The sequence below is a fragment of the Zootoca vivipara genome, chromosome 7, assembly GCF_965207765.1.
Source record: "Zootoca vivipara chromosome 7, rZooViv2.hap1.1, whole genome shotgun sequence".
Lineage (NCBI taxonomy): Eukaryota > Metazoa > Chordata > Lepidosauria > Squamata > Lacertidae > Zootoca > Zootoca vivipara.
Genome location: NC_142590.1, coordinates 64,040,333 through 64,065,185, shown reverse-complemented (window position 1 = coordinate 64,065,185; position 24,853 = coordinate 64,040,333). Strand labels below are relative to the sequence as shown.

General features: G+C 45.5%; 1 protein-coding gene and 1 non-coding gene across 3 annotated transcripts; one reads left to right on the top strand and one right to left on the bottom strand.

The window, feature by feature from the left end:
* Positions 1 to 6,569: 6,569 nt before the first annotated feature.
* RNPEP (arginyl aminopeptidase) lies at positions 6,570 to 20,652 on the bottom strand. 2 transcript variants are annotated; one of them, XM_035123494.3, is made up of 11 exons: positions 19,872 to 20,652; positions 18,100 to 18,240; positions 17,131 to 17,279; positions 16,165 to 16,281; positions 14,817 to 15,052; positions 13,476 to 13,589; positions 13,159 to 13,271; positions 11,484 to 11,592; positions 9,328 to 9,552; positions 8,250 to 8,392; positions 6,570 to 6,980 (listed from the first exon to the last, which is right to left on the bottom strand). In XM_035123494.3, the coding sequence occupies exons 1-11, from the start codon at positions 20,265 to 20,267 to the stop codon at positions 6,825 to 6,827; spliced, it is 1,899 nt and encodes a 632-aa protein (XP_034979385.2). In that variant the 5' UTR covers positions 20,268 to 20,652; the 3' UTR covers positions 6,570 to 6,824. The 2 variants fall into 2 exon arrangements, with proteins under 2 accessions (XP_034979385.2, XP_034979384.2); XM_035123493.3 differs by lacking the exon at positions 18,100 to 18,240 and adding an exon at positions 17,910 to 18,050.
* TRNAE-CUC (transfer RNA glutamic acid (anticodon CUC)) lies at positions 17,481 to 17,553 on the top strand. Its single transcript has one exon. It is a non-coding gene; the product is annotated as a tRNA-Glu (tRNA).
* Positions 20,653 to 24,853: the final 4,201 nt, after the last annotated feature.

Genomic DNA, 24,853 nt, shown 5'->3' with positions numbered 1-24,853 from the left:
TCATTAGTTCTCTTCCAGAAGTCCAACATGTGGGACAATGCTGGCAACACATCCTGAAATTCACTTTGCCCCTTCTATGCAGCCCAGGATGCTCACAGCCCATCTATTGCCACCCAATGGCTATGTGGCCTATTCTATGGGAGAGGGAGAGGGAGAGAGAAATGTTGCAGTTGCCTAGCAATCACGTCCTACTTTTGCAGGGATTGCTGACGAAGTGCCCTTTGGTTGTTGTTGGACCCCATCTCCCATTAGCCCCAGCCAGCATGAACAATGGTGAGGGGATTATGGGAGTTGTAGTCCAATGATAACTGGAGGGAATGATTGCTTCCAAGTCATTCGGTATTACTTGTTGTACGGTGGGGTCTATGGAGCAACCCTCGTGGCACAAAGTATCCAGCAATCATCATAGACCCCCTATATGCTCCACTGTGGCCTTGGGCTCTTATTTGTGGCACCAAAGTATTGTTGCCAAACCTGACAAGAAGGCTGCTCTGCAGGGTGGCTCCAACGGATCCTATGGCTCAGTGACTCCCAAAGCATTTTGTTCAATTACATCAAAGCATTTTGTTCAATTACATCAGTCAGATTGCAGTCAAAACAAACTGTCTCTGCAGGTAGAACCTGAACGGCCAGCTCAGAATGCACCTGATATGCCAGTGCAGATTTGGGTCATTTGTGCAAGATTTATTTGAGGGAAAAGGGAGTATGCAGAGCAAAACCAGGGCAAGAGACTGGCCATCGCCTCCATACGCAGCGATTCCTTACTGCAGAGTTTGGTTTTGGCCCAGTCACTCATAAGCATTAGCTGTTTCTGTATATAGACCTTTACCTCATAATCTAAATATTCAAAATCTTCTAACCACTCAAGCATCCAAACAGATTGACACAATCTTTCAGACTTGCAACTGCTTACATTCATTTGGCCTGAGATCCACAGGCTCTTAGTTCTGCTGCCACACAGCCAAAAATCAGCCCCGCGTTAGCCTCCCCTGAGACATTTCTAGGCCACATATGTTTAGTAGCCAAAGAAACAATTGGTTGGTGGGCCCATATGCTCACTTTCTTGCCATGCATTTGCCACAGGTGATACATGGCTCCAAATCAGAATTGCCCTCATGCTGATCTGATCTGTACCCTCCAACAGCAGCCGTCATAACTTACAGAAGTTTTACCTTGACTTAGAAACAAACTCTGGCTGGGGACATGCTTGTGTGGTCTTGGTTGTCTGCATTATGCTGGATTTCTGATGTTGGCTTGCCAATGACATGGAATTGCCAGTTTTAATAATATGGCAATCTCTGGCATCTCCACTTTCTCAGGCCCAAAAGGCTGTAAAACATTGAATGCAATTGCTGGAATGCAATAAACGCACCATTAAAAAAATATGGAGCGGGGGCTAAGCCTGCATACAGAAAGGGCAAGGTGCATTCTGGGACAGAGGGTGAGGTTTATCATTTGTGATTTCTGGAACTGCAGATTACTAGGAGAAGCAAGCAGTGCCAAATCCCCTTCCCCAAAACATCTGCAGTGGTATTAGGCCTTTGCCATTTCAGTTTCTACATATACCGACTGATTGCTCATCAGGAATAAGCGACACAAAGAGCAAGGAAACCTCGGTCTTGAGCTATGTCAGACTTCAGGTTTGCAGCAACTTTTGCTTTGTTTTAAAAACAGAACCCTGAGATCCCCAGGCAGGTACGAAAGAGCAACTCGGGAGGCAAACACAATATTCAGCGACTGAGCACATCTGAACACATTCTTGGCCTAAGAATTTGTCTTTTGAGTACCAGCTTTCACACAGAAAGACACTGTTGGCTTTCTCCCAAGTTCTCTCAGCTACAAGTCACCCACAGAAGCACCAGGAGATTCAGATCTACCTTCTGCCCTCCCCCAGCTAGAGAAAGTCTCTGCCTCTCTTAAGCAATGTATCGCCACCTGCTGCACCGAATGGAAATAGCCAGGAAATTAGCTACTACCGTATGTTCTAAACCAGGCATCCCAAAACTTGGCCCTCCAGATGTTTTGGGGCTACAATTCTCATCATCCCTGACCACTGGTCCTATTAGCTAGGGATGATGGGAGTTGTAGTTAGGTTCCGGTTTCCGCCTGCAGGAATGGCGGACCTGTTTTCCATCCCTCTGACCTTCGTAAGGAATTTGGCGGTTGCTAGGGGAGTAAATGGCAACCCCCTACCCTCTCTGGGGGTTACGGAGAGGGGCCGCTGGCCCGCGATGCCCCCAGACCCACTCCGACTGTTTATGGAGTGGGGGGAGCTTGGGCTGAAGCACTTACGAGGGCCAGGACTCCCGGACGCTAATCTGCATGGCGGGGATTTCCATGATTAAAGAAGATAATTAGGCTTAAATCTATGGACATACTTCAGAAGGAGGGGCAGAAGCGCTGTTTACTGCCGAGAAATCTATGCTGCTGAGGGTGAGGAGTTAAAGGCTGTATTTCATCTGGAAGAAGAATTGATGGGGACGGAGCAATAAGGGAAGCGAGTCTTTTTTATTTTTTTTCATATGAGTTACTTCGTACCTTCCCAGACGTGATGTCCTGGCTTGTTTGGAGTGAAAGAGAAGCAAAAGACTGTGTGAGTTGAACTTTATAAACTGTTGTTATTGAGCATATTTTTTGAAGATGAGGAGTTGCTGACGAGAAAAGCCCCCCTCTAGTTGGATGGGAGGAGTGCCTGGACGCGTTCGGAGGATTTATGAGTTGTGACGCACTTTGAATTGGAGCAGCGACCTGAAGCTAAGTTCAGCTATAGGGCAAGGAGATCCATTAATTTACCAAGAGTCTATGCATGGTGTGAGGTTTGGTTCTTCTGCCTGGAAAAGCTGTAAATTTTATAAAGATCGTTAATCTATGAGAGAAAACGAAAGTGATTTGAGTTTTTTTAAGATGGCGCTGCTTCGTGTTGAGAGAAGACGCAATAGGGACGCTCCAGACCAAGAAGATTTATGGGGAGGCTGGACTGATTAACTCACACAGGAGAAAGAACATTTGTGAAACTTTGTTTGACATTTATCTCAGCAGCTGGGAAATAATCGGTTGAAAGAGGAAAACATCTATGTGACTGTAAGGGAAAGATCTGGATTATTATGAACTCGGAGAGACGATTTGAACTTTAGAAAAAAGACGGCAGTGGACGGTTGCGAGGAATCCCCAATTTCTTGAAGCATGGGAACCCAAAAATTTTTTTCTAGATGATTTGGCATAACATTCGGTTTGATTGATATATATGTGTATAATTTGAAATAATGAATGTGATATAATTGGTTTTAATTGGAAAAATTAATAATATATATATATATATATATATTTTAAAAAAGGGAGTTGTAGTCCCAAAACATCTGGAGGGCCGAGTTTGGGGGTGCCTGTGCTAAACCAACCCACTTATGAGCCATACCACTTATTGCTCAGTTCCCATTTTAACCACTGCTAGTCTAGAAAGTGAGGGGACACAGGTGACGCTGTGGTTAAACCACTGAGCCTAGGGCTTGCCGATCAGAAGGTCGGTGGTTCGAATCCCCGCGATGGAGTGAGCTCCCGTTGCTCGGTCCCAGCTCCCAGCAGTTCGAAAGCACGTCAAAGTGCAAGTAGATAAATAGGTACCGCTACAGCGGGAAGGTAAACGGCGTTTCCGTGTGCTGCTCTGGTTCGCCAGAAGCAGCTTTGTCATGCTGGCCACATGACCTGGAAGCTGTACGCTGGTTCCCTCAGCCAATAATGTGAGATGAGCGCCGCAACCCCAGAGTCGGTCACGACTGGACCTAATGGTCAGGGGTCTCTTTACCTTAGTCTAGATAGAAGTAGTCCAGTCACGGACTATATATCTAAGAGCAGCTTAAAGGGACAGAACACAAGCTTTGCCTAGTCAAACATTGCATCAGCCAACAAGTAAACCTCCAGGTCTCTTGCATTTTAATGTCAGAGTAATAACTGACAGGCCATAGGAAGCTGCCATATACTGAATCACACCTTTGGTCCATCTAGATCTAGCTCAGCATGGTCTACACAGGACCACCAGCATTTCTCCAGGATTTCAGACAAGGAAATCCTAGCCGTACCTGTAAATGTCGGGGATTGAACCTGAGACCTTCTGCATGCAAAGCAGAGGCTCTGCCACTGAGCTATGACCCTTCCCCATAGCTGTGCATAGCAGTCGTGTAAGAAACCCTTTAGAAACGCTGACCCGTTGTTCACATTTAAGTTCAAAGGTTATGGGCCAGACTGAGTCAAGTTTCCCTTTTCTTACCCAATCGTTTGCCTGCTTCTTCACTACCGCCGTCTCTCTCCGGATCCATTTTGGCTGCCGACAGCTTCATCTAGCAGCCCAGTCCTCCCAAGAAGCCCCAAGAAACTAAGCTGCGTAGACACAAGAAGCCGCTCATAGGGAAAGAACTGAAGCAGCCTTGCTCGGTTGCACAAGGAGGTACCTTCCTGTCTGGCGCTAGCTGGCTGCGATAGCAACCGAGAGCTGCAGACAGAAGAGGAAAACCACAAGAGGCAAGTGGCCCACCCAACATGTGGTCACCAGCTAATGGTTAGAACAGGGGCAGAGGCAGCAGCAGGGGAGAGGAGAGAGATGCAGTACTGTGCTGCAAAGCTCAACTGCAAGAGAGAAATATGGAGGAATGAGAGGGGATATGGGAGGAAGGGCAGCGAGATTGTGTGCGTGGCAATTTTAGGCCTCTAGTGAGGGAAGGGGGAGGGGAGAAATGCTGGAGAGGAGGGGGAATCGGGGAAGGGGCAGGTGGAAGTAGCTGGGGCTAAAGGAGGTATTAACTGTGCTGCAGAGGAGCAAAGGGGGGGAGGAAAGAAGGGAAATAGGTGAGGGGGTCAATGGTTGAGGGAGGTATAAATAGCTGTGGAAGAGGAGGGGCACTTTTAGGCCACTGCTGTGGAGATTTCACTCAGGCCGACTGTGGCGCTGCCCTAGAATAATTCTGTGCCCCCACCGCCCTCTATATCAACTGATAGCAGAAGAACGGAATAATGGATAATTGAGAACAGAAACCTCATTCCTCTACTGGTTTCTAGCCATCTATTCAAATGAGCCAGACCACACTTTTGAACTCCAGCAGCACACCATTGCTATGGTGAGGGTCCCGTGATCCGACGGCGCCAGGGTAGAAACAGAGTAAGCACAGGGGCACAACATACGGCTGTATTAGCATTTCATTCGAGTGCCTGGCCCCTCAGAAGCAGCAGCAACAGCCTGGCCTCCCCTTTTCCGAACTGAGGCAACATAATTTTACGTGGAATAGGAGCGCAGCACATTAAATTAACAGAGGTAGGGTAGGACTATGGCAGCCCGCAGCCCAATCACAACGCAGGTGCAGCCTTGTTTCTTTCTGAGCTGCAAGTTCTAGGGACAGGACAGGCAACCCACTTCTGTTGCAGTCTGACCTGCCTGCTGGGATGCTTTTGCATCTTGCTTGTTTTTGAGAAGTGTAATTATCATCAGGGAGCATGGCAGAGAATGTGGTCTGTGGTCGGAGCCTCAGATGACAAGGTATCATCATGACGTAAAAACACACACACCGGATTGCAAGGGTAGGAGTATTGTGGCTCCGTGGTTGGCCACTTGCTCATGCTTTGCCCGGGCCCTTTTCTGTTTAAAAATCACACACACACTTTTGTGGGAATAAGAAAGGGTAGAAAAGGTGTGGCTGCAAATCCCTGGCCTTCTCTTTGTGTTGCTGCCTCCCTTGGAAACTTGCAGGGCTCATGTACCTTAAGAAAAAAAACATTTTTTATGGAGGCTTGCTGGATTAGGGAATTAGGAAATCGGGGCTGGATTTTTAAAAGAGCGAATCAATGTTTACACTAAAATTCCTTCCTCCTTCTCCTCCCAGCTTTCTTACATTCTCAAATATCTAAAACCCCCCCCCCAAGTTTTTGTTTTTTAAAAAGGTGACATATAATGGGTTGATTTCATCTTTTTAGTTACAGGATAAAATAATTGTGTTTCATAAATTACCAATCTTATATGGTAGGTGTAGAGAGGTGGCCCTCCAGATATACGCTGAACTACAATTCCCACCTGCCCTAGCTGGCCTGGCCGATGGACAGGGATGATGGTAACTGTGGTCCAGCAACATCTACAGGGTCAAAGGTTTCCCCTACACCTGCTATATAGTAATGGTTGCAAGGATAATTTGCTCCAAGTACTGGATACTCAAAACAGGAATGTGAGAAAGTAGGTTGCATGAATAATAACGGTAGATAAACTCTGATATATACATAATACCCTCTGATATATACATAATAATATATATACCCTCATATACATAAGGGTTTGGTGGATTCTGTTTCAATGTATCTGAAGAAGTGTGCATGCACACGAAAGCTCATACCAAAATAAAAACTTAGTTGGTCTTTAAGGTGCTACTGAAGGAATTTTTTTATTTTGCTTCGACTCAGACCAACACGGCTACCTACCTGTAGGTAGATAAACTCATATACCCTTTTTAAAGAACAAAAGATGGCAGATAAAAATGTAACCGAAATAATGAAAACTGGCAACTATTATTTACAGAAACCAAAACCACACACACACACATATTTATGTATTTTAATTACATTTTATATATCACATTTTGGAAACTTCGAGATAGAAATTTTGTGTATATAATTTTATGTTTACATTTACAAACCTTTTTTTAAAAAAAGTGGAAAAAAGTTTAAATCAGCAGGCTACCCATGAGGAAGCTACGCCTTCTGGGAAGCCTCAGAAATTACCAGCATTTGAACAAAGTAGGGCCCCAGCATGGCATACAGACATTTGCTGAAGTTTGATTTCCTTCTCAGTTTCCTTAACTCTTCACCCCCAATATCTTTTTGACGTAGTTCTGGACGTTAACATGCAGCTGTGGAGCCGTGGCGGAAAATGTCTCCACAGCCAATGCCTGCGCAGCCTCCGAGCCGCTCACCATGCCACGATAGATGGGGAGGGTGTACTTCTGCTTTCCCTGAAATCAAACACAGAATGACAGTGCATTAGAGCGACTCACCACCAGAGTAGTGCTTACTCAATAGCCATTCAGTTACACACCGCAACATTCTGTAATACCCGAGCTCCTTCTGGTTTTGATGCAACAGATGAAACAGAAACAAATCATGTGTGCTGAAAGATATATGCTGAATTTTGAGTGCTTTTCCAAATAGATAACCCATGTTACTTGTAGTCTTGGATATAATCTACCTGCTCAGTGGCCTGCAGCACCCCACAACTTCCTATGAAGGTTAGGGTTCTTCTCTCTCTCCAAAACTTGCAGTAAGAAATCCTCATCAGCAACACGTTCCTTTTTTACATGCAGCAGGTGAGATCATGCTTATCCGCTTTCCAGTACACAGAAGCATTCAGAATGACTGTTGTTTGGGAGAGGCCTTTGTGGCTAAAGCAGGGGTGCTGATGCTGCTTAGAAGCGCATTGACAGTTTAGTAGTATATTAATGCTGGCAATATCTATGGCCTTCCAAACGTTGATAGACTACTGATCGTGTCATTCCTGACCACTGGGCCACAAGAGCTGAGCTAATGGGAGTTGGAGTCCAACAGCATATGGGCAGCCTAAGTTTCCCCACCCTTGTGGTAAAAGTATCACTCCCTGTTTTGTGGCAAGAGGCACCTTTCGCCACTAGTTTCTGAGAAGGAGGAACTGTTGGTTCTGGGATGGGCAGGACCAAGGAGATGGCGGGGAAAGGGCTGGCTTACACCACACCAAGCCTGTTCCCCAGCTTCCAACCAAGACAAGGGATCAATCTACTAGTCAGTGGGTAAAATGCTATCTTGGCTGTGAGTCCTAGAAGACCTGCTCCCCGTCTTGCAGGCCTTTGGCCACCTGGTCTGAGAGGGCAGGGCAGGGCATGGACTGACTACAAAAGCTGAAGCTCCCGAACAGACTGACTCCAGCTACAAAAGCTGAAGCTCCCGAACAGACTCTTGGGCTGCGGTATAGTTTGGAGGCAGAGGGTTTGCTGCTGTTATCAATATTGTTTGTATCTTTATTTTAAATCTTATTGTGATTTAGGTGGAAATTGTTTAATTTGGTTGCTATTCATTGTTTATGACTACTTTTGTTATGTCTATAATTTTGTATTTTTTTCATGTTGCAAGCCACCTTGAGCATGGTTTGAACTATGGAAAGGGGGCATACAAATACAATTCTGTATGTTTGTAAAAGCTACAGAATCCACATGCCTCCGAACCAACGCCACACAGACAGATCAATCACAAACCTGGCTGTGAAGGAAGTCTTTCACTTTGCCAAACTCCGCCTCGTGGTTGTTCTTGAGGAGAATCTGGCACCAACGGAGGCGCAGCTCTGCATTCCGTGCTTTGGAGATCTTGCTGTACATGGCACTCATCTTCTCAATGTTCCCTTAGCATGAAATGAGAGTTGAGGGTCATTCACTCCCACAACAGAAGGGAAATTAGCATAGCAAAAGTAGGCAACAGCCCTATATTCCAATTACTCTTTTTCTGAATAGTCACTGTGCTCATCTTGGTCACCAGCCTTTGCCAGTGCCATCCAGCTGTTTTGCACTACAATTTCCATCAGCCTCAGACGACAACATATGGAGGGTATGAAGTATGCAAAGGCAATTGTACACATGAGCTTTGCATTAAAATGTCTCAGACTTGTAATTTCCTCCACTGTCTTTGTAAGGTACCCCTCTGGAAGCTATTGTATTGTATTTTTTTCTAGCCACAGGAAGAGGAAAGGCTTGATCACATGCTTTTGTGCCCACAGAAAGTGTCTTGAACCAAAGGTGAACACTTCTGGAAGCTCTGCAAGCACCATCTTGGTAGTCAAGATAACCCCACAATTAATAGGCAGTTTTATAACCATAAGTCCATATGGGTATTTGCCACCTATGCCCTCATGTGGTCAAGGGAAGCAATGGGGAGCCCTAGCCAAATTGACGTATGCTGCTTTCTGTATAAAAAAAGGCATGAATTGTTTGCTTGGGGGTGGACAAGCCATCTCATTGCTGTGGTGTCTGCCGTTGCATAAATACCGTATTTTTCTGTGTATATATTCTCCCAATTTTTAAAGTTTTAAACTTTAAAATTGGGGGTTGTCTTATACATGGAATGTTTAAAATATTTCTTAATTTTGGGCTCAAAAAATTAGGGGTCGTCTTATAGACAAAAAATACGGTACTCTCTACCCTCACCCCCAAACGCTCCAAGTTATTCCATCCCATGCTCTAATCTCTAGCTCTTGGGAGTCACCCGGCTTGCATCTCAATGTCAACAATATTTATTTACAGTTCAATGATTCCCCCTGCCACGCTCAAAGAGTAATCTTACCATCTGGCAGTGGGGATTTCGCCAAGATCTTATCCAGGAAATAGACCACCTGGAAGGTTTTCCAAGTCGAGATATCTACTGCTCTAATTGCCTGCATGTCACAGTCAGGAGATGCCCAGAGCTCTGCCAGGTTCTCAGCTGGCTTCATCAGCTCCTCCCCAGGTGAAAGGTCAGGAAGGTATGGGGGCCAACCAGGTGTGTTCAGCCACCGATCAAACTCAAAGCCTGCCACGGAAAGAAGGGAAATGAGAAGAGAGAAGCTTGTTGGAATCAATACTGGAAGTTAAAGGTCAATATGGAATAAGAAATTAATGAGATGTACGATTTAACAACAATGAGTGTTGTAAGGACTTTATTATGTCATAAATTCATGTATCAATAAATTGTACATAGTTAAGTTAAAGATATTTGTAAAATATAAGTAAAAAGTAAATTTGAATAATGAAAGAGACAGCGCCAAAGAAAAGGATGACAGTAAGAGACAGAAAAAGAAGAAGGGAAGTCGCAGTACAATATTAGAAATGAGCTTGAAAGTTGATATTGCTATTAGCAACCTTTTTCTTTTTCTTCTTTGTTTTTGGTTTTGTTTTTGCTTATTGTTTTTTGCTTATTGTTTTTGTTTGTTTGTTCTTTTTTTACTTTATAAAAATTTGTGGGATTTATAAAACTGTGTGGGATTTACTATATAAGAAACAATTGAAATTGGAATATTAACGAATGAAATGATTTGTATCAGTGTTTACTTTGGAAAACCTAATAAAGATTACTTTAAAGAAAAGAGAGAGAGAAGAGAGAAGCTTGTTGGAATCAATACTGGAAGTTCTTAAGCTACTAACAACCTGTTTATTCATCCTGGTTTGCTTGCCCAAAGCTTACACGGTGGTTAGACTAGGTCCACTCTTTACTGAGCATTTGTTCTGATTTGTTTACGGAGTGGTTATACCACTATAAGCATACAACAGCATTCACGTCATTCCTTCATGGAGCCAGGGCACACATTACATTCACCGCATCAGGAGTCTCCATGCTCCTGCCAGAAATTACCTAAATGTCTGACAGAACAACCCTCTGGATTGCAAAACATTATTCACTTTTGGACAGAGGAAACATAGCCAGAGGAACCATGGGTCAGTGGGAGCATGCATGGTTTATAGCAGTGATGGCTAATGTATGGCCCTCCCGGTGTTGCTGTACTTTCATTCCCATCATCACTGACAATTGGCTATGCTTGCAGGGGCTGATGGGAGTTGGAGTCCAATAATATCTGCAGGGCTGCAAATCCCTCACCCCAGTCTTACAGGCATAATGTATTAAGATGATCCTTAGCACCAGCTCTTTGCCAGAAAACGTAAGACAGTTGTTGACACTTTGAATAGCAATCAGCTTCATATGACTGCTATCCCCTAGGTAGCAGAATTCCAGCTAGAACCCCAGCTCAGATGTTTTGCAACTGGTTCTCTTATTACCATCCTCAATGCTGTTGGCTAGTAACCAGATGCAATATCTCTTAAAGGTAGCAGGAGCTCTGGCAGACTTTGGCCCTTCAAAACTAACAGACAAGATGTGTACTTTGGAAATGTAACCTAGGGAATAAAGACAATGAATCATGGGTGGAGAGAGTCAACATGGTGAGCTGAATCTAGAAAAAAGGCAGCATGCAAGCTGCTGCTCAAAGCTTTGTGCCCATTCGGAATGCTTCTCTACTAGCAGTTATACTTGGCTAATATTCTGGAGATTTTTTTTTTTTGCAACTGCAGAATATGGAGAGTATGCAAAGGATGGATGTTTTTGCCATCTTAAAAAGTGTCTTTGGAGAACTGGGAAAGAAGACACTTGCTACCTCCAAGATTTACCGTGTTTCTCATATTATAAGACACGTCTTATATTCATTTTTTCCTCAAAAAAACACACTATGGCTTATTTTCAAGGGATGTCTTATTTTTTTCCTCCTCCTCCTGCCGCGGCCGGCATTGCTGCTGCGCCTATCACTATGTCTTATTTTCGGGGTATGGCTTATATTCCTTGAATGCTTAAAAATCCTGCTATGGCTTATTTTATGGGTATGTCTTAAAATATGAGAAACAGGGTACATAAAAGTTACATGCTTGGTCCTGAAATTATGGACAAATATCAAAAAAGTAGGAAGTGTTGCTGACCTGGAATGGTATCTACCCCTTTCTTCTTCAGCTCTGGGAAATACTTCAGGTAGAACTCTAGCGCTTCATCTGCTGTGATGCTCTGAAACTTGAATTGGTTGACATAAGCCTGCCAGAGAGAGAGAGAGATTGCCCTAAATTAAACTGTGGTCTGAATGGTGCACCTGTAACATTTCACCTTTACTTAAGCAACCACTCATCAGCAACTCTTGCAGCAAAGAACATCAGCTCAAGTTCCGCCTGCAATTACCTGCTCCAACTAGATTGGGAGGTAGCACCCCAGGTTTTAGAGGCTGAGATACCTGTCTGCTTAAAAAAGGAACAATTACAGTGGTACCTTGGTTTGCGACCTCAATTCGTTCCGCGGAGCCGCTCGCTCCCCGAATCGGCCGCTCGCCAAAGGCATGCTTCTGCGCGAGCGCGAAGTGCCAAAAGAAAGCTTCTACACGCACATACGTTGCGCAGATAGCTTCTGCGCATCCGAGTGCCGCGGAACCCGGATGTAAACACTTCCAGGTCCGCGGTGGTCGGAAACCGAAGCGGTCGCAAATGGAGGTGGTCGCAAACCAAGGTTTGACTGTATCCCCCTTCGATACCTGACTTTTTTCCAGGTTTTATGCCAGCACCATATATTCCCGATTCAGCAATATTTCATTTTTCCATACTCCTTCTGTTTGCTCACACTGCTCACAGGTATCTTTGGAGAATCTCTTCATTGCAACATGCATGGCTGAGGTCTTTGCTCCCCACTTAAGGAATGCTACAGCTTAAGATAAATCTCTCAGAAACAGTTTCTCTGTGACAAGTTATTTAGCTTCCCAGACTTCGTGTTTCAATTCCATGCAATGTGGGGTGCTGCAGGTTACTTCCTGATGTTATCGGTGTTTGCCAAGGAACATCCCTTGCAAACATACCTGATGGCAGGGAACCCTTTTTGGCCCAGCGGACTTTATCATTATTTGGGCCCACCCCAGTGTGACAAAGCTTGGAGAAGTGTACATGGCAACCCACCTTACATCATTATGATGTCAGATGATTGAAAGATGGGTTCTTCTGCTCACCTATCAAAGTCCCTTCTGCAGTGCAAAGTGCTGAGAAAAAGGCTGGAAAAACTGCTTCCTGCAAAACTGCAGTACAAAGTGTTGAGAAAAGGGCTGGAAAAACTGCTTCCTTTCCCATATAGGGAACCCGGGCACCCACAAAATGCAGGTGCAGTCATGCAGGCACCACACACCGTGAAAGAGCACGAGGTTCAGGCAGGAGGTAGTGGAAGAGAGAGTGTGGAGTTTGGGCGGGAAGGGTCCAGTCGCTGCTGCACTGCTGGAGCTTGTGCTCCGCCCCATGGTATGACGTCATGACGCCACAGTGTGTGTCATGATGTTACAGCATGTGCATGATGATGTCACAGAATGGGCAGGTCGTGCTGGGCACCCACAGTGTAGGGCCCAATTCGGCGCCATCGCCCATGGGGAAAGTAGCTGCACACCCGATCCAGCCATGTTTCTACCTGCCCCACATCTGCTGTCATATAGGAAGGTGGGCATGATTTGGAGAAAAAATCCTCATGGTCCCAATGCAGCCTGTGGACCAGAGGTTGCGCATTCCTATCCTAGAGGAAGCCAATTTCCCAAGACTCCCATGAAGCACAGACAAGTCCCAGGCTAACATACAGTACCTGGAGGAAAGCATCAAACTTCTTCTGGTCCCCAACAAGGTGAGCAAGGTAGGAGACAAAACAGTAGCCCTTTTCATAAGGGGTTTCATTATAGGTGTCCTCAGGATCAACACCTGGACAGAAGAAACAACTAGCATAAGATTTACAACACCCAATTGCCAGTATTACAAAAGAAAAAGCCTTATTAGAAATGACTGAGCCACATGAAGCCACAACCCAAATTTCTGTATATAACTGATGATTATTCAGATTTCTTTTCTTGAACACAAGGAAACAATTATGTCACTTGAATCCATAGGCACTGGACCAATACAGACCTGGCTCTATTTTCACTCTGAGCTTGTTGAGGGGATGGTCTTCTCCGGTGTTGTCCATATGTTGGCGAAGCAAAGCCCTCCCTGTGGCAGCTTCTAAGCAAGTATAAGCAGCACCTGGTTTTAGGGGACAAGCAAAGGAAGAAGCTGAGCTAGTGTTTTTGTTTTGTTTTATTTATTTTTAAAGCTCCTGGCCATCAAACTGAACTGCCTGCTTGATAGTCTGGGATCAGTCATGAATATGTGGTAAAGATCATTTGGAGCACAGCATCACTGTTGCTGGAGAAAAAAGGACATAGCTGAGACCTGCAGGCTGATCCCACTAGAAACACAACAGAAGCAACCCTTTCTGTTAACCATTAGCAAGTGTGTGTTGTCTTTCTTCCAAATGGATTTGGCATTAGGTACCTTATTTTGTAAGACTGCTGCTTTCAGGTGGTTTCGGCACTTGGAGACGCTTCTCTCGCCCCCCTCCCCCCCCACTGCCGATGCAGCAGCGGAGCTCCACAAGCGCAGCGACTCCCTTTTGCTCGGCTGGTCCCCTCGAGACCCCACTCATCCATGGGGCTTTTGAGGGGGGTGCCTAACCCTGGCACGCACCCCTGTCGCTCCAGGTGCCCGGTAACGTTCGTCCCTTATTTGGACGAGCCGTTCTGCGCCGCCATTTCTCTCCGCAGGCAAACCGGAAGCTCAGAACTTAAAAAAATACTTGAATAGTATACTGATGTATACTATATTCATATGAAGTTAGTGCTACAGATAACTTTAGTTTTCAGCTTTATCCCACTAGCATACTTTATATGTGTTCTCAGTGTGACAAAGCAGCCTGCTGCCTATGCGAATTCTGGCCACAATAAATCTGTTTGGTCTTTTTGGCATTGTGAGCTAACATAACTATTCTTCTTTAATACAGATGAGGATGATCAACTCATCCTCACAGTCAATCTCATGCTAAGAATTCTCACCACCCAGGGAGAAAGCCAGATTCAAAATCGCACTGAGTAGCATCACCCATACTGAATTCATCCTTCCTCTACTAAGCATTCAAGAGTAAATGACTCCTGGAATGGAGTAGCTCAGAAAAGGGCTTGGCTGGCACACTGAACAAGAGCATTCTACACTTTTTTTTGTTACACGTCCCACCTGTATACCCCCATCACCCTTATCCTTATTATGAGAATGTGTTTGTGTTATGCGTGGGGGTTTCTTCAAGAAGAAGCTCTTGATCTGGTCCATGAATTTACATATTGATGTTTCTATTTAACTGCTCTGGATGCTAATTGTAGAAGATCAGAATATACCAAGGCACTAAACAGCATGGACATTGCCCAACAGGTAACTCACCATAAATTTCTTTAGTGATCCTCCTCTGTGCATACATAGTGAAGCCTTCATTCAACCAAAACTCCCCCCAATGGGCATTGGTGACCAGATTGCCAAACCAGCTATGCGAGATCTCATGGATGATCACATCTGCTAGGGAGCGATCGCCGGCCAACAGGCATGGAGTCACAAAGGTGATACAGGGGTTCTCCATCCCCCCGAAAGGGAACGAGGGAGGCATAAACAGAACATCGTACCTGCCAAAAGCAAAGCTTGGGATCAAGACGACAACATCTGTCATGAGGCTCTGCGCCCCCCCCCCAAAGGCAGCATTCTGGTGGTTTTTCTTTAAGGGATGGGGGAATCCAGTAGCCCTCATTTGTGGACACTCAACACCCACAAGCACTGGCCAACATAGCCAATGGTAAGGGATGCTGGAAGCTGTAGCCCAACCACACCTGAAGGGTCCCTGATTGAAGGAATAATAATATCCTGCTGTTACAGTACTTCCCCCTCCACTTTTGTGTGTGAGAGTGGCAGTGGTTCGCTCCCAGGTTTCAGGTACCAGAATACAAATTTGCCAAAAAGGCTCAGCAATATTCAGGGAGGTTCTGTGCACTTGAAGCACAGTGCAGTTTGACTGGTGGATGCCATTAATCAGAATTCACATTCTCTCAAGAGTGGGGAATTGCTGCTTGCCCATCTTCAGCAAAAGTTCATAGGAAAACACCTTAGAGCAGGCCAGACCATATATCCATCAAGACTGCACTGTGCAAGTGGACTGTGGGTCATGAAAGCTTATGCAACAATAATGTGCTAGTCCCCCAGGTGCAAGTCTCCTAGAGGACTAACATGACTACCCCTCTAGAAACTGACCAGCATTATTACTTGAGACTTGCAAAAGCTCCCTGGCAGAGGTCTTTCACACCACTTGTTATTGCATCCTTTTATCTGGAGATGCCAGGGATTAAACCTGGGACCTTCCGCATGCAATGCATGTGTCCCATCTCCAATTTAGTCTCAGCCCAAAGACTGAAGTATGCCTCAAGGGGTTTAAGAACATGAATGATCTGTCTTAGCTGAGTCACACCATTGATCCATCCAGGTCAGTACTGCCTACTTTAGGAACTTCTGAGTGGTCCCCAGGGTTTAGATGAAGCGTCCTTCCTAGCTGTGCCTGGAAATGCCAGAGATTGGACTTCTATATGCAAGGCGGGTGCTCTTGCCATTGAGCTATAGTTTTTGCTGGTTCAGGTAAGCTGACAAGGAATGGATAAAATGTATGACATCTCCATGCCAAAGCTGGGATCAATGGGTGCATGTTTGCAAAGACTTCAAGGGAAGTCTTCCCTGCAGCAGCAAGACATACCTTTCCCATACATATGGTCCAAAAAGCTTCTCTCCCGTGCTAAGAAACTCTTCAATCACACCATCGTACTCTTTCTTAGCAGCCTCAATCAGGCAGGGCTCGGCCCATACATGGCTCCTAGCATGGGATGAAAACAAATGGGTGGAAATGTAAATGTTGGAAGAAAACACCCTAAGTCATATAAACAGCAACACATTTATTAACGTCAGCTTGTTAAGGGGTCACTCCTATGGTTGCTTGTGGGAAATAAGAAGGCATTCTGTACTGCATATGAAGGAGTGATTCTAGCAGTGAAAGGACTTTCTTCCACATCAAAATATAAAAGCTACAATAATGGTAGTTGGAGTCCAGCAACGCCTAGAAGGTCATAGGTTTCCCTAGATGCTGGTTGTCAGCCTCTATACACACAAAGATAGGCTGAGAATCTCATCCACCTTCAGCCCAATAACATCAACTCTTAATATTTCCTGGCAGTTCCAGCTTCCATGAACAGGCAAATTGAAATGTCCCTTAAGCTGAACCCAAGTACTTGAATGATACAGAAACTAATGATATTTAAAAGAGAAGAACCAAACACTGAATTTTTAAGAATTGTAATGGCCCTTCCTTTTGGGCTTTGCACAGTGGATTTGTAGGGTCATGGAAGCACAATAAGAAGATTGTAAGACATTAGTTGGCAGGATACCATTTTTACCAGGACATCTTGATTTAGCAAAGATAGGCTGGGACTGTAGCGATTCTAGCTTGTAGCAAGAGTCTGTTGTCTTACATTGGAGGAATATGATTATTTTGTTTAATTGTTCAGTCATTTAACTTTTAATTACTGCTTTAATTCTTTTGGTAGCCTTACTGTTAATCATTTTGAAGATTTCTTTTAAAGCTAACAATACGGCTGGACAAACAGTAAGGCAGACATAAAACAATGTGGTGGCTCATCTTTATCCCTGCAGCCAGCCATCCTCTTACCTGGGTCCAACTTCAGCAGAAACTATGTCCCCAACAACCAGGGCAACCAGATAGGATGGGATGGGCAGAGGCATCTTGAAGTAGAAAGTGTTGTCCTTCTGCTTCTCTCGGGTAACTGCACTCATCACTGCTGTGAAACCCTCAGGGACCTAACAGACAAACAAAGTCAGGCTTGTTGCGCAATGAAAAGGAGCACTTGCTGATGGGTTTTGTTTTATTTATTTCAAGGATATCATACTTTTCCTCCAATGAGCTTGAGGCGGCATGCATGGTTCTCCTCCCCCACTCCCGGCTTCACCTTCACAACAGTCCTGGGTTAGGTTTGGGGAGGAAGGTTAGACTGAGAGACAGCTGGGATAGCTCAGTCGGTAGAACATGAGACTCTCAATCTCAGGGTCGTGGGTTTGAGTCCCACATTGGGCAAGAGATTTCTGCATTGCAGAGGGCTGGACTTAGATGACCCTCATGGTCCCTTCCAACTCTATGATTCTATGAATCAACTGGCTCAAATTCCCCCAGTGAGATACAGAATACATCACCACAGATGGGGAAGCTGCTGGGAGACAGGCCTGACCAGAGGATGGCAAGAGTGGGCCTTTGTTAGGGCCCCAAGTCTAGCAGAGGGTCTACCTCCCTAGGAGTGGTGGGGGGTAGAGGAGAAGGCAGCAGCAGAATGGGTAACGGCTCTTGAGGCTTGGGCTGTGGAAGCAGTGGCAGGAATTTTGCTGCTTAAGGCAGCTGCCTCACCCAGCCAAACGACAGCGCTGGCCCTGGCTTACCTTTATAAGAGCAGAGTATGCACTTTTAACGGCAGGGGTGTCAAAGCAAGGGAAAAAGCTCCTATTCAGAACAGCTTGGCCTTGTGTGTACATATAGGGCTTCTGCTTCCCTGCTGTCTGCTCAGGAGTAAGCCAACACACCTAGCAAGAGACAAAAGACAAATCTTCTGTGAGAAGTGGGATACTTTACCTGGATGTGTGCAGAGTACGTGATCTTGACAGCCGGGGTGTGGAAGCCAGGGAAAAGGGACCTGTTGAGCACAGGAAAGCCAGAGGTGTAAAGAAACGGCTTCTCCTTCTGGGCAGTTTGATAAGAATCCAGAAAGGAGATCTATAAGAGGAGGCACAGGATCAAGCTGTCATTTTTGTTCTGCCTTCAATTGCTATTAGCCAACAACAAGCACTAGAATCCACACACGACCCAAATGCTCTAACACAAAGTTCCCTGGGATTTCCATGGTATGTTCCAGATCTTCAGGTTTTCAATAGAGCACCTATGAACTATTTCTAAGATGTGCACAGTCAGCACTCACCAATGTGCAGCCCTTGGACTTCTTCAAGGTGTACATTAATGTAATCAGGAGGACTGAGCAGAGGTCCAAAGAAATAAAGGCGTTTCCTTCTTCTTACAAACAGCCTTAATGCAGTTACTAGGTTTTACAAAGCGGTGGGGAAAACAGATTACGTAGTTTGTGAAATTCTGAATCCAAAAATTATCCAAGGAACTGTATCAGTGCAATTATAGGTGTGTGGGAGAGAGGGAATCAGAACATGCCTGTAGGTGGAAGTCCTAACTCTTTCCTCCATTTAGCTTTCCTGATCTAAATGGCTCCAGGCTCCTATTTTTCTCTGTGGAGCAAGCATACAAGTACCATAATGGGTATAAAACAAATAAGAGGTAGGGAGGTTGATTCAGATTGGGAAGATGGCTCAGCAAATAGGGTTAACCCCCCCCCCAACCTGATGGCTCCAACACCCGAGATTCTTATTATTGGTCTCCCACATTATGTTAAGTTCGACCCAGTATCCCTGGGAATTGGGAGAACATGCTCACTGACAGCTTTGCAGTTCACAAAATCCATCCGGAGTAAAACCACATCCCTCTTCTGGTTTTGTGCTCGAAATATAGACTGGAATATTCACTTCACTGAAGATACATTTGAAAGCAGGGGAGAGGGGGCTTCACTGCACTGTTACTACAAGTACAAAAGGCTGTTTAAAATGCATTAAGATGTAAGAACAGGCCTACCAATTCACCCACCATGGGGAGGGTTTAGCATTCTCATCATGAGTTGTGGCACCCTACAATACTCTTGTTCAGTACTACAGACTGCATGGAACTGTGGCTATTACACCGAGAGTCCTCCCTTCCATTAATGTGAGCTGATTTCCCCGTGCAAGTGGAGACTTCCACTAAATTTTACTGTCGGGGGGATGCCAAACACCAGGCTAAATTCAGCAGGCTTGGAGATGGCTGGGATTGCACCTGGACTCTTTTGCTTGCAAGGCTGAGTTACTTCCCATAAGGAAAGAAGGCAGTAAGTAACATCCGACACGGAAAGCCAAGACAAGAGCAAGAAAGGGAAGTTCACTTCCTTTCCCTTGCCAAAGCTCCTGAATAATGACGGGAAGGGACAATTATGAAAATCAAGATCGGTGGTGCAATAGCAGAGCAATGGCATCACTGCAGCCCAGGCACACCTAGGCATGCCTTTAGCTTTGGAACACAGCCCATGAAGATCAAAGGGAGGAAAAACTTATGATTCTGAGGGCAGCATGCCTGAGCATGTGCAGAGTGTATATTTTCCCACTGCCAGTAAACCGCTCTCCCCATCAAGAGGAAGGGCTTTCGGGTCAGAAGGCGGAACTTGAACCTTGCACGCTTCCCGCCCTCGGTTGGGGGAAGGGACCGGGGCAGATCGGCGCGCCCTCCGGCTCCGCCCGCCTCTCTCCCCGACTCACCCCGGGCCCCCCTCCGGCTCGGTAGGCGATCTCCAGCACCACCGTGTCCCCGCATGTCAGAGGCTCCGGCAGGGTGACGTGCAGCGCGGAGCCGTAGCTGGCGAACGGGCGGCTCTGGAAGGCGAGCGGCCTCAGCGCGCCTGGCTGCGGGCCCTCCCCTTCGCCGCAGCGGCTCCCCGGCGGCGCCAGCCCGGCGCCTTCCACCTCGACGCTGGGGTGCGAGTCCAGCACCACTTCGCTCGCGCGGTCCCGCAGGCATGTCAGCTCCAGGCGGACGCAGCCTTGCAAATGCCCCGAGCCTGCCGGGCCGAAGTGCGCGCTCAGCGCCAGGTGCAGGTGGCGGAGCTGGAAGGAGTCCGCGCTGCAAGCCGACGCCGCGTCCCGGGCCGCCGCCATAGCCGAGAAAGAGGCGAGCCCATGCGGCGGAAAGGCGGGCGAGGCTCAGCCTACGGGGCGGAGCGAGCAGAGAGCTTTCAAAGCGCTCGGCGGGCCGCGGACCGGATTTCTCGGCTATTTTGGGGGCGCTGCCCTTCTCTCTTGTTAAAAACAGGCAGCCCTGGGTCGAGGAGCTTTCAATGGGTCATGTTCTGCTGTTCTGTTAGAATGGCTGGGGCAGCCAAGTCAGATGGGCGGGATACAAACAATAAATTGTTAGTGTTGTTGTTGTTGTTGTTGTTGTTGTTGTTGTTGTTGTTGTTGTTGTTGTTGTTGTTGTTGGTTTTTATTGATCTGTACATCCTATTGACTTTTCGCAGCTAAATTCAAAATCAATAAACATTTCAAAAAAGTAGTGACAGCTAACCAGACTGTTGCAGTACTACTAATAATTATACAGTAGTGGACAGAAGCGTAGCCCCTCCTTCCAAGTAGTAAAAGCAAAGATGTAATTACATGTACGCTCAAGCTTCTATCTTACTACGTGGAAAAATAAGCAGACAGGAGGACGCAAAGCCAAGCCAATAGGTATTTGGCTTGATGAGAGGAGGTGTGTCTGAGGAGGTGTGTCCTGCAGAGATAGAGGCGGGGCCTGGAGGGACATATTTGGGTTCAGGTCTGATGATGTTCCTTATCGCTGACCGTGCTTCTTTTTCTTAAAAAATATTTAGGGGTACTCTCATTTTGACTCAATAAAACCACCATTTTATAGTTCAAATCAGGAAAATAAATACAATAAATGGACAAAAGTACAAAGATTCACAAAATGTTTAGGGGTATGGGTCCCCCTGCGTCCCCCAGAAAAAGCACTGTGTGTGTGTGTGTGTGTGTGCGCGCAGTACCTAGTGATTCTAGGTGCTTTATCAATATAATGCATGATTCCATGTTTTTACCTATATGAAAAAAATAATTACATTTCATAAATTACTCTACTAACCTTACATAGCATTCACGTGGAACCTTTGGCCCTCCAAGATATTGCTGAACTACAACTCCCATCAGCCCCAGCGAGCAGTTGACTAGTGATGATGGGAGATGTAGTCAAGTAACTGCTGGCTGCTCTAAGGTTTGCCACATCTGCTATATGGAATAATTTATGTGAAGAATAATTTATGTGAAGTATTGGAAAGCAACAGAGATACAACAGAGCCAGGGTGGTGTTCTGGTTAAAGTGTTAAACCAGGATTTGGGAGATCAGAGTTCTAATCCCCACTTAGTCTTGAAGCTCACTGGGTGACCTTGAACTAGTTACTGTCTCTCAGATTACTTCACCCAGCCTTGGAGATTAAATGTTACTCATCTATTTTAATTATTTTTTATTTGTCACATGTTGGATACTTGGAGATAAAACTAGATAGACAATATTTATTTGTTTCATTTACAACTCATAAAAAACCTGAAAGGGTTTAATCCAGCAGGCTATCTGTGAGGGGGCTGCACTTCTGGGAAGCCCCCCAAATTTCCAGCATTTGAACAATGTCCTTTAGGATGGAGGGGCCTTCCCCCTAACCCATGAAGACTGGAAACAGAGTTGATGAACAATGGACAGCTTTAGAATTATGATTTTCCTCTTAGTTTCCCTAATCCCCAAGATCTTCTTGACATAGTTCTGGACATTAACATGGAGCTGTGGAGCCGCGGCAGAAAATGTCTCCACAGCCAGCGCCTGCTAAGTCTCTGAGGCTCTCATCGTGGTGCAGTAGCTGGGCAGGGTGTACTTCTGCTTTCCTTGAAATCAAGCACAGAATGACTCACCACCAAAGTAGTGTTCAACTTCCTACGAAGCAGGCTAGCAATTCTTTTCTCCAAAACCTACAGTAAGAAATCCTCATCAGTCACACATTCCTCTTTAACATGCAGCAGGTGAGATCATGCTTATCCAATTTCCAGGACACAGAAGCATTCAGAATGATTTATTTGCAAAAAGAGGGATATTGCAACTACTTAGTCTTAGAAGCACCTAAGAGATGCTTCTAGACTATCATCCCCGACCACTGGCCACACAGGGGTCAGCAAACTTTTTCAGCAGGGGGCCGGTCCACTGTCCCTCAGACCTTGTAGGGGGCCGGACTATATTTTTGGGAAAAAATATGAATGAATTCCTATGCCCACCAAATAACCCAGAGATGCATTTTAAATAAAAGGACACATTCTACTGATGTAAAAACATGCTGATTCCTGGACTGTCTGTGGGCCGGATTGAGAAGGCGATGGGGCTGGATTTGGCCCCTGGGCCTTAGTTTACCTACCCATGCACTAGCTGGTGTTGAAGTTATTTAATGTTACATAAAATGGTGCATAATTGTAATTGTGTTGTATTTTAAGTTACCGTGAAACATGTATGATGAAGGCTTGTATTTTTCCCTTGCCAAGATGGGGTGGGCTAGGTTTCATGACTGAGTCATGGGTTTTTGGATAGAATTTCAGAGTGTTTACTTATGTTAATGAAGTAGCCCTCTCCACTCAGAGTCATGAGTTGTTTTGCAAGCAGACACAGATCTCCTCTGGGCATTGCCCAACATGCAAGCAAGCCAGAAACAGAGGAGGACGGAGTTCATTTTGATTTTAAGATTAAAAAGGCTGGTTTGGGGCAAAGATATGCTCTAGAGCATTATATTGGGATCAGTACATGTAAGAAGAGAAATGTATAACTGAGAAAATTGTATTGTTTATCTTTTTGTAACATTTAAATCAAGTTTCTGCAAGCTTTAAAACTCGATGCTTTTTTATATATTAATGATTTTATTGAGATTATTATCGTAAAGTAAAGAAGGAAGAAAAAAGAAAGAACAGAAAAGGGGAGGGGAGAGAAAATGTATTAAAACACTTTAAAAGGCAGAGGAAAGCAACAATAACAAAATAACCATAAAATTAAATTTAAAAAACAATATGGTATATATTTAGATGGATAAACTTATTGTTTCCCACAAATATATGTCAATCCATGTATCTATGGTTTTGACAAATACATTCCAAATATCATTAAATTTGTCCATGCCTAATCTTCATCTGAAGGCGATCATGGGTTGCAAGTTTCAGCTCAATGCTTACATCTCATACCTCACCTATTTCAGCCCTGAACTCCTGTGGTGTAGTGCTTAAGAGCGGCAGACTCGTAATCTGGTGAATCGGGTTCACGTCTCCGCTCCTCCACATGCAGCTGCTGGGTGACCTTGGGCTAGTCACACTTCTTTGAAGTCTCTCAGCCTCACTCACCTCACAGAGTGTTTGTTGTGGGTGAAGAAGGGAAAGGAGAATGTTAGCCGCTTTGAGACTCCTTTGGGTAGTGATAAAGCGGGATATCAAATCCAAACTCCTCCTCCTCCTCCTCTTCTTCTTTTTCTTCCTCTTCCTCCTGCTATAAATAAAGTTACTCTCTCTCACACACACATACACACACACAAATGTAAGTGTTCTGTTCTGGTTGCCAAGCAACTTGCAGAGCTTCAACTATTATCTTTTGTTTCCAACAAGTAACTACGGCTTCAAGGCTGAATATCTATTGAAAGCTAAAATATTCCAACTACACTACTTGACTTTTTAAAGGCTAGAGTAGAATAACGAGGTTTGATGTTTTTTTTTAAAAAAAGCATCATAAATGAAAATATCATAAGCATAAATGGCAACATTAAGCTCACTGTATGGGAATCCCTTGGAGACAACCACAGTACCTGGAGACAGTCAGGTCGTGCATCCATAGCAGTGACCAGAGGAGAATGACAGCTGGGACAAGTGCAGAGGGAATAAATGTCATGGTCCATCTGCAGCAGCACAACTGGACACCTTCATCTGCCCCAGCTGCAACAAAACATGTCTCTCCTGCATCAGTCTCTACTGCCACGGCAGGCGCTGCAACCTCCCAGTGGTTCAACTTTACCCCTGAAGGCACACACTTCCATGTCTCCCAAGACAGATGGGTGTCAACAACAAATGTCTCTAACATACATTAACTTTCCAGGTAGCCAATACACAAGTTGGCCCTAGATCAGGGTTGCCAACTTACTAAAACCATGTTTAACAATTAAAGGTGCATTTTAATAGTGGCAATAGCCTTATCCACCATGAGTTTATCTAATCCCCTTTTAAAACAACCTAATGATTGGGGGGCGGGCGGGCATGATTGCCTCTTTTGTAGCAAATTCCATACCTGAACTATCTGCTGTGTGACAAAATGTTTTCTTTTCAAGGGCGTAGCCAGGATCAAAACTAGGGGGGGGCAAGCCATGATCATCCAGGGGCGGGGCCACAAAGTGGGAACGTGGGCGGGGCTACAGGGCCAGCTGGCCTGACGACATCGTGGCGGCGGCAGCGGCCACCTTGTGCTTCTGGGGCTGGCAACGGCGGCGGCTACCCTGCTTGGCTGGAGAGGACGGGAGGGTCGGGCAGGCAAGAGGGGGTGACAGGGTGGGCGAGGGCAAGGCAAGGCACGGCCGCAGTCACGACGGCTCCGAGGCGTTGCTGCATATCAGCATAATATTTCAACCATGTTGTGGGTTCAAGCCCCACCTTAGGAAAAAATTCCTGCATTGCAGGGGGTTGGACTAGAT